This window comes from Mytilinidion resinicola (genome assembly GCF_010093595.1).
Source record: "Mytilinidion resinicola strain CBS 304.34 unplaced genomic scaffold BDZ99scaffold_31, whole genome shotgun sequence".
In the NCBI taxonomy this organism is placed as follows: Eukaryota; Fungi; Ascomycota; class Dothideomycetes; order Mytilinidiales; family Mytilinidiaceae; genus Mytilinidion; species Mytilinidion resinicola.
Genome location: NW_022985467.1, coordinates 338732 through 347598, shown reverse-complemented (window position 1 = coordinate 347598; position 8867 = coordinate 338732). Strand labels below are relative to the sequence as shown.

Here is an 8867-nt window from a genome sequence, read left to right as displayed (position 1 = left end):
TGGGCTAAGGGTGAGCCCTGGTGGGGCGAGTTTGGTTAGTATCGTAGGGTTGTTTCTTGAAGGGACTGAGAGTGTGGGAGGCCAGGGATTGAGGGCCTCGAGAGGCATACAGCGGTTGGCTTGACCGAGCTTCACGAGAGATCGAAGGGAGGGGGGCGTGTTGGGCAAGCTGTCTCATTATCCTCACAGCACGCACACGCTCGCTCCGTGCCTCTTTCACCGTCCCCACTCCCCTGGCATCGCTTTCTCTCTCCTCATTCCAAGACGTATAGCAGAAACCGGTGATGAGTTCAAGCTACTTGATTCGATTTTTTGGTCATTGTGTTGATAACCTTTGAACAGAAAACACCTTTGACCGATGCCAATGAGAAAAGAAGCCGAGCCCCAACAACCAGTCGTCAACTAATTCGTCAGCAACCCACACTTTTAGTGCGAAGCCGAATCTAGACGGTCTCGAGGACAGTCTCCTTGAATTCCCGCTCGACCTGGGGTTCGTTAGAAGTGGTAGAATGTGAGTGGGGTGGTGGGAACATGCCTTCTCTCCCGAATCGTTCGCCGAAGACTCGCCATGTAGACCGAGCAGAGCGCCCAGGTCGAACTTCGGTGACTTCAAAAGCTTGACTTTTCGTACGTGCACCTGAGAATCGTTAGCATAATGCTACGTTAGAGTCTCGAGAATTGTGAAAATACATTTTGGAGCGGGTAGATGCCCTGCGCCGCCTTCTCAATCTCGCGGCCGATGACCTCGGGGATCAGCTTCTGGGTAAGCTGAGAAAGCGTGCAGCTGCTAGCCTCACGCTGCATGATCTCGGTCATCTTCTTCCTGATGGCGCGGATCTGCGAAGTCGCCGCATAGGTGGTCTTCTTGATCTGGTTGGGCCGCCTCTTGGTGAAGGCGATGGCGAAAAGGCGGAGGAGGTAGTCGTCGGTGGTCTTGACGACGACGTTGGCCTCGATGAGGGTTTGCCACTTGCGCACCAGCGAGCGCAGCTTGTCCGAGGTGAAGTCGAGGCCGTGGAAGTTGGTCAGGCAGTTCTTGCCCTGCACCTCGTCGACGCGTAGCTTGACCTTGCGGAACGCGTGGTCCTCATCCTTCTGCAGATCGGCGAGCGAGACCTCGACTATCCGGCCCTTGAGGGCGTCGTTGGCGTTCTTGAGACCGGTGGTTCGGTTTACGAGCGTCTTGCCGACATCGCGGACCTGGAAGGTGCCGGGTGCTGGTATTTCCTTCAGTATGGCATCCAAGTGTGCGAAGTCGTCTGCCAATCTCACCCTTGATGTTGTACCAGTCCTTCTTCGCGAAGGGGTCGGTTCGCTTCTTGAGGCCCTTCTTTCCCTTGGAAAGTCTCTGGTCGATTTTTTAGTATGCGTCGGAGTGTGATGCGAGTGGTTCTGGTTTCATGTACCTTGTTCTTGCTGTAAGAAAAGTGATGTTAGCCAAGTTCTTTGAAAGCGCAGTCAAAAGCTAAATGTGCATGCTCTAGAATTACTTTGCAGAGTCTCGCACATCCCAAAGATCTTCTCAAAGCCATGCCGCCACTATCTGCGCTTTGATGTTGATATGAAGATTCCTTGGTCGTGCGGGTGGTCCACAAAGCAATGTCCGGAGCAAAATGGCGACCGTGATGGGGAGATTGGATTTTGACGTACCCGACAGCCATATTGGATAGACTGTTGTGCTGGAATAGACGTGAGGTTGGAGATGCGCGAGGTCGTCGTCAAGTTGATTTTGCGGGTGGGCGGTCGTGGGCTCCTTCCGAAGCGAGTCCGGAGGTCAGGTTTTTCCGGCCTTGGCACTCACAAACCTGAACGCCGATCTGGGACAAGAGCATCTTGAATTTCATAGCATCGAAATCACGGCACGGCACTGCCAAAGATTATCTTTATATCTCGTGGTATCATATATTAAATTGAATAACTGAACGCTAGCAAGAGCGTCTATTTACATACTCCGCAAACGCCGGCGCTGGGAGAACAGATCCTCCTCGACCTGACATTCCCTCCACTCCAGCCTCAAGAAGCAACTATCGATGCTGATGAGCTGCTCAATAGCAGTGACCGCTATCCCAGGATGAGGCGTCGAATGCGCCAGTTCCCCAACCATTCCCGCTATAAACCCTCCATTCGAGACGAAGCTGATGAAAGCTAATTGATGCGGTCGTACACACCAAGAACAATATGACAGCGGCTTCCAGGAGGATAGCAGACTAGAAACTTGTCTCATGAAGATGGCTAGTGACTGTCGCTTGCGCACTCCGTAGTAGAAGCGGAACCATTCAGGCGGTAACTTTCTTCTGACGGGGTTCTGCAAGAAATGCCGCCTTGAATCAGGCCATGGAGCCGATGGGTGCTGTTGTGCTCTTCGATCCCCGAGGGACTTCGCCCTATCGACCACACACCCCTCCGTCTCCTTTTAACAACTGGATATTCCCAAAACACGGTGTAACCTCCGATAACGCGGAAGATAAAAGTCGTAGTAAGACATTTGTTTGTTGATTAGGCTGAGACTTTCCCAGTCTCAGCAGAGTACTTCCTCTTTGAAGCACATTCCATCCTTCTTTCCGCGCGTCGCTTCACGTCTTCACTGCCGTTCTTTGAGCATTTTGGTGCTCATCTCTTGTCTGGTACTCTTGAGTCTGGCAGAACTTCTCGAAATCTGGGAAGCTGATGTAACCGTCTTGCGACTGATGCCTGTGGAAGTGGCGTGCCGAGTCGTGTCTCCAAATCATTGGCCTTCCGTCCTTCTCGTACAGTGGCGAGTCGTGCTCCTCTGGTGACTTCGGTGTGGGCGAGGGAAGTGGCGAGGACGCAGGTGTCATACCGCGGCGTGGCGTTGAGGGGTGCGATGCTACCTTTGCAAGCAGTGACGTCGCCTTGGTGGGACTGCCGCTGCCACTGTCACGGCGGGACACGGTGGGTGTACACGCGCTCAGTGAAGGCGCTGAGACAGTAGAGGGCGTGAGCGGAGGGCGGCGGTTGGCGGGCTTTGCTGGGCAGGGCGCTGGGAGGGAGATGTATAAGCGGTTCGCCATTTTGGATGTTGGTCTAGTGGCAGATGGGAAGACAGGCAGCGAGGTAGGGTCGTAAGTCGTTGAATCGTTGAGGTATCGTAGGCAGCAATAAATGCGCAGTCGTAAAGTCGTAGTCGAGTCGTGAAAGGTTCGTAGTCAGGCGAGGGTCACGTCGTGGCTTTGTAGTGTCGAGTAGAAGTAATGCCAACGTCAGTCAGCAGCGAGTCTCGACTAATTTGAGTTCCACGGGGCGAGCTGAGAACAAGCAGGGCCGGTGCAATTCACTGCTCGGTATATATCCGCCGCTGGGATCCCATGCGTTGGCTGACTAGGGCGGTTATGCAGGCGTGGGCCCGTTGTCTTTTTTTGCTTGTGCCGTCGCTCCGCTGCAGCACCGCTGCGCTGTCAGCCGTACCGTGCGAAGCGGGTGCGAGTCAGCGGCGTGGAGAGCGGTGGGTGGCTGCAATGCAGCGTGAAAGTGGATTGCCGGGCTTGGGCGAGCGGGGCTGGAGCAAGTCATTCACTCAATCAAAATAATGGTGCGAGGCATGAAGCGTGAAGCGTGTGCTGTTGCAGCAGCAGTCGGCGGGCAGGGAGCTGGGTGGTTGATGGGAGGTTAGGGCAGGTTATATGTGTCCCTGATTGGCATCATGGCCTCCATCGGCGACGGGGAGCGCGGGAGGGCTGGCCTGGCCGCCACGCTCCCTGTCTATCGCCAGTCGAGTTCGGACTGTGCTGGGGATCAAACCGCAGGCATGGCCGGACGTCAGCGCCTGGAGTCCCAACACCGGGAGGCTGCCGGGGAGTGGCGTGCTTGGAGATACGCGTGGGAGACTTGGATCCATGATACTTGGATACCTCTCCTGGTCCGAATCCAAGGTTTTTGGAATGAAAGCATCAGGGAACCTGGAAGGATTCGCGGATGAGTCTCCCGCTGCTGCCCGCTCTCATCATCGATCAGCGCTCATCGCTCATCGCTCGCCCACGCCGCGACCACGATGATTGCCTCTTCCTCCGCAGACTCCCGCCGTTTCTTTTGTCTCCCACGCGCTCACCATCGTGACTCCCCTCGCCTGGCATCTCTGTCCAAGTCTTGTCGTCATCGCTCTTCGTCCCGACTCGTGCCCTCATTGCCCAGCCGACACGCAGCACAACCACTTCGAGCACGACACGTACAGCGCCTGCGACGCACGCTGGCCGCCAGTCTCCCAAACCAGCCCACCTCACGCCTTGCATCCCACTCCCGCATCGCGTGGACCAGTGCAGCAGCGTGCTTTCCGGCGCTGAAACTTACCCTCCTAGACAGCCAGTGCGTCGGAGGTTTCGGAAGCGCTGTAATGCATCCCAATCGAGTGTCTCGGCCCTCAGTGACAGCTCGCAGGGTGCCTGCAGCCCACTCGTCCGGACTTTGCACCCCTGGCGACGCGACCGGGCAGCACACCCTCGCGACGGGCAGCATGGCATATGCGAGCAGCCCTAGCCGTGGATGAGGCCACAGGTGTGCACACCACTACGGGAGTCCGGTACCGCCGAATCCACGACAGCCTCGCACGGTGAGGGCTGAGTTGGGAAGTACCTCTCCATGCTCTCCATATCTTTGCCCAAACGAGGCCAAATCTTGCGACGCATCTGGACCTTCTATCAAAACCCTTGCTATATCACCGCCATCTGCAACTCTCCACAATTTCATCTCCTGATGAACTAGAGATAAACTATCTGCGCGTTCTCTTCTTACTAACACCATAACGCTGCCGCTCCCTTCCCTTTTTACACATAGCCACAGTGCCGAAGATTAAACTCCGCCCTCCTCCACTGGCTCCTCCCCACTGCTATCATCCTTCGCTACCAGCAGTAAACCCGTTTTACAACTCTAATAATCCCACTCAGCGCCCAAAAAATCTGCTTATGTAGGTGCCGATAGCGGGAATCCCCCCAACCTCGCCAAACAGCGCCAACGGCCCGCGCCGGAGCGAATCACCCGCTTCGACGACGAGAAATCCGGCTCCCGGCGCGTTCACTGGCTGTCAGACCGTCGAGTCGAAGACGTCAGCCTCGCGGGTGCTTTCTTACTTGCTGCTGCCAGTGTCAGGTGCGCGGCGGAGATGCATGTCAGACTCCACAACGGCTGCGACGCCGTGCGGGGAAAGGAACAAACCGGACCCTATGGTGTTTTGCTTATCCTCAGCGTGCTGGCCCGGGTGATCTGTACAAGCCTGTTGAGACAGAGAGCTTGTTCCAGGCAGCAACTGGTAGGTAAACAAGTACTGTACTCGGCTTCGCTCTCAACCGTAAGCGATGACGCTTTCCTCCGTCTTGCACACTTCCCATCCCCGCAGGATTGCGCGTGGGATGGTTTCTCGACCGCAGGATTCGAGTTCGGACTTCCTCCGAAGGACTTCGAGGGCCTGAAGCAGGAGTGGGGATGAAAGCAGGTCGTCGCAAACTCCGGGCATCCCAGCTTATCAGAAGCCCTGCAACCTCTCCTTTGCCTCTGCTGCTACATGGAACCTCGATGATGCCGTGGTAACTTGCACGGCGTTCGCGCGGCCATTTCCCATTCGCGATTTGCTGTGAACTCTCTCTCGTTCGTCCGCTTCAAGGAACCCCATTGACGCGGTGACAATATCCAAAGCGTTCGTACAGCGCTTCTACCATTCAGTACACCCTCATCACCAAGACCCCTCCATACTCTCGATCTGCCGTACTCAGCGTCCTGTCGTGGCATGAAAGACTGTGAGACATGCCGAAGGGGCTGGGAAGAGCCAAGCTGCTTCGCTATCGTCCTTTAATTACGCGTTCCTAGTCACAACCTTTCAGCACCGAGAGATCGCTTCATAATTCCTTCATTCATATTTTCGCAAACAAAGTCCACCCAATCTAAAAGCCGTCGCACAAGACACCAAAGCACCTTTCTCGCAATTGCTCGTGAATAGATTTGCACACTCTCAACGCGCACAAGAACCACGGATAGGCTCTATAGCTTCCGCCCTTGCCCCAGCTCGTCGCGAAACCCTACCCTCTCATCCCCATTACCCATCAGCCACATCGACCGCTCCGCTGATATAGTCGTGGGTTGGGGAGTTCAGTGCTGGTAGAGTAGTGTTAGAGAAGAAGAGCCTTTGCGGAGGATGTAGACGGGGGGCAGAAAAACTCACATCGACATCATCCCATCCTCTGCCCTTCACGTTCTGCAGTTCCTCCATCGACATGACATGGCCCGTCGTGACTACGCTGTGTTAGCTTCAGAGCACAAAACACTCAAGCCTAAAACGTGAAAACATCGCCATCACTATCGCCTCTCTCGTTCCAGCCCAGATCGATCGCCATTCCTACAGGAGTCCACCACCCCTCTACCCCACATGTGACGATCGACACGCCAGCCAAGCGCGTCTAGAACTGCTAGCCCGCCACACGGAAGGATGGGGTATGCCGATCCGGCCGGACGATCACCACCTGGACACGAAGTGAAATAGAAAGGGGTTGGACGTACAGTAGCCAGCATGGATCTTGGCGTCTATCTCGACGCGGCTGTCTTCCGGGATCATGTCGTCGGGGATTGGGACGCGCTCGAGGATGGGGATGCCTTGCTCGACGATGGCGTCGTGTTTCATGCTGTGTATAGATAGGTTAGTGATTGCTGTTGCAGCTCTGAACGTGTGGAGTGGGACGGCCGATCGTGATGTGGCAAAGCTCGTGTTCTGTGCATACTGTTGGGGGAGCACAAAGTGGGGAAGTTTGGGAAATTGGGGGCATGGTGTTGAGAGGTAGTGATGTAGTGTGAGGGGTGGTAAGACGTACTTGGACATGCTGAGCATGCGATCGATCTTGGTGATTCCCAACCAATGCAGGATCTGCGCGCGTACGACGGTTAGTAAATGAAGTCATGTTGTGCATCGAGCGGTACATGTGGAGTACACCCCAAGCAACCTTCACTCTGAAGAAACGTCGAATATTGAGACGGCGATCAATTTCTGCGGGGGTAGAAAGGGGGGAGAAAGGGACAAAACTCACATCCGGCATCAACGCCTGGAACCGCATATCCTTGACACCCGCGATATTCTCCGTCCGCTGGAAGTACTCACTCGCGCGATCAGTGCCACGCTTGCGAGCATTGTAGACTAGATACTTTGTCACTTCGCCCAGCGCGCGACCCTCCTTTCGGAAGTAAATCACAACGCCGGAACCACCCTTCTGCGCCTCCTTGACCGCCTCCTCGACGCCGAAGATGAGGTATGGACGGCATGTGCAGATATCGCTACCGAAGACGTCCGAGCCATTGCACTCGTCGTGTACGCGCAGCGCAAGACGCACGTTGGGATCAGACATCTTGGCTGGGTCGCCGAAGCAGTAGACTGTCAGACCACCGATGGGCGGGAGGAAGAGCTTGATATCGCCACGAGTGATGAGCTCGGGGTAAGATCCGCCCGTTTCCTCAAACAACGCCCTCCTCAGCGTTCCCTCATCGATTCCAAACCTCTCCGCTACACCAGGCAGATACCATACGGGCTCAACCGCGAACTTGGTCACTGCTAGCTCTCCAGACGAATTGAGGCAGATCTTGCCATCCGGTACAAGGCGCCCTTTCCGAACGCTCTCTTCGAGCTCGGGCAGCTTCATGTGCGCGCGGGTGATAGCGATGGTGGGCCTGATCTCGACATTGTCCTTTGTGATCGTCTCAGCGAAGAGCCAGGGGGCGAGGTGGCCTAGAGGGTCCATGGAGACGATCTTCTTGGCATCGCTCCATTGCGGGAATGGTCCTATGTCGGCGGCGGGCTCGGTGTTGGTGAAATCGGGCTTGTGCGAGACGTCGAGCTCTTTGCTGGCGACGGCGAGGGCGTGGTAGATGGAGTAGGAACCGCCGTGGGCGCCGATTGCTTAGGGGTGTGAGTAGGTTGATAGAAAAGGGGCTGACAAAGAGAAATTGGCATACCATTTCGTCGACGGATGGTGCCCGGGTGCCTTGATACTACAACTGGTCCTCGAACATTCGGATCCTTATTGCCCCAATCCATAGGCAATGGGTCTACGCCCGCCTGACCAGGATAACTTGTAAGGATGATCTTGGAGGTAGTGCTAGCACGGCGTTCCTTAGGCACTTCGGCAGCAGTGGGGGCACCCTCATATGTCTCACTGAGGCTCGCAACAGTCTCCTTTGGCTTCTCCTCCGCCTTCGCAGGCGCTGAGGAGCCATTCGCCGCAGCAGCAACATCATGAAGCTGCTTGACCCCCGCCAACATGTTCACACGGCCGTTGATCTCGTCAACCGCTGACGCGAGGGTAGCATTGTCCTTCCGGAGCGCCGCCAGCCCCTCCAATATCTGAGCAAGCACAGGATCGCTTGTGTTTGAAGCCATGGCTGCAGTTGTGAAGTCGAGACAAAAGCCCGATTGACTGGATTACAATTGACAATGTGAGACGTGCTGACGCCGAAAGACTACTTAGTCAATCCTCCCTTGCGGCTAGCTTGAGACAAAGGATAGACGTGAAGAGTGGGATGGAATTGAAGCGTGTGGTGACCCCTCCAAGGAAAAACGGGAGAGGCAAAAAAAAGAAGAGGAAAGAAGGACAGAAGCGGCGCGGGAATGGCCGCCTTAAATAGAAAACTGTGGTCTTGTAGCTAATTGGAAGGTGGACGTGAGCTGTTGCACGATGCATCGCGGAGAGCTCCGTCGGCGAGGGGTGGGGAGAGCTGATTGGGGCTGCTTATCGGGCGGTGAGGATGAGGCTCTTGGCGTGCCGGATCGGAGCGATGCAGGAACGCATTCACTCTTTCTTCCATTATTAGGTGCATCATTAGCGGCGGGTTCTTTTGTCTACGCTTCGCAGTGTCGTGTTTCTTCACCACAATTACTACCA

The 8867-nt window shown here is 55.6% G+C and overlaps 4 protein-coding genes across 4 annotated transcripts; 1 reads left to right on the top strand and 3 right to left on the bottom strand.

The window, feature by feature from the left end:
* Positions 1-20: 20 nt before the first annotated feature.
* On the bottom strand, positions 21-1687 carry BDZ99DRAFT_468837 (ribosomal protein S3Ae). The gene is made up of 6 exons (XM_033721356.1): positions 1651-1687; positions 1407-1416; positions 1273-1348; positions 691-1217; positions 536-637; positions 21-485 (listed from the first exon to the last, which is right to left on the bottom strand). The coding sequence occupies exons 1-6, from the start codon at positions 1659-1661 to the stop codon at positions 444-446; spliced, it is 768 nt and encodes a 255-aa protein (XP_033569610.1). The 5' UTR covers positions 1662-1687; the 3' UTR covers positions 21-443.
* A 711-nt stretch (positions 1688-2398) lies between these two features.
* On the bottom strand, positions 2399-3179 carry BDZ99DRAFT_201500 (uncharacterized protein). Its single transcript, XM_033713254.1, has one exon. It carries the CDS (start codon positions 3030-3032, stop codon positions 2574-2576), a length of 459 nt encoding a protein of 152 aa, XP_033569609.1. The 5' UTR covers positions 3033-3179; the 3' UTR covers positions 2399-2573.
* Positions 3180-3612, top strand: BDZ99DRAFT_201499 (uncharacterized protein). The gene has a single exon (XM_033713253.1). It carries the CDS (start codon positions 3327-3329, stop codon positions 3546-3548), a length of 222 nt encoding a protein of 73 aa, XP_033569608.1. The 5' UTR covers positions 3180-3326; the 3' UTR covers positions 3549-3612.
* Positions 3613-5994: 2382 nt separating this feature from the next.
* BDZ99DRAFT_503819 (uncharacterized protein) lies at positions 5995-8659 on the bottom strand. The gene is made up of 5 exons (XM_033723991.1): positions 7942-8659; positions 7023-7885; positions 6810-6862; positions 6502-6623; positions 5995-6237 (listed from the first exon to the last, which is right to left on the bottom strand). The coding sequence occupies exons 1-5, from the start codon at positions 8363-8365 to the stop codon at positions 6041-6043; spliced, it is 1659 nt and encodes a 552-aa protein (XP_033569607.1). The 5' UTR covers positions 8366-8659; the 3' UTR covers positions 5995-6040.
* Between the last annotated feature and the right edge of the window lie 208 nt (positions 8660-8867).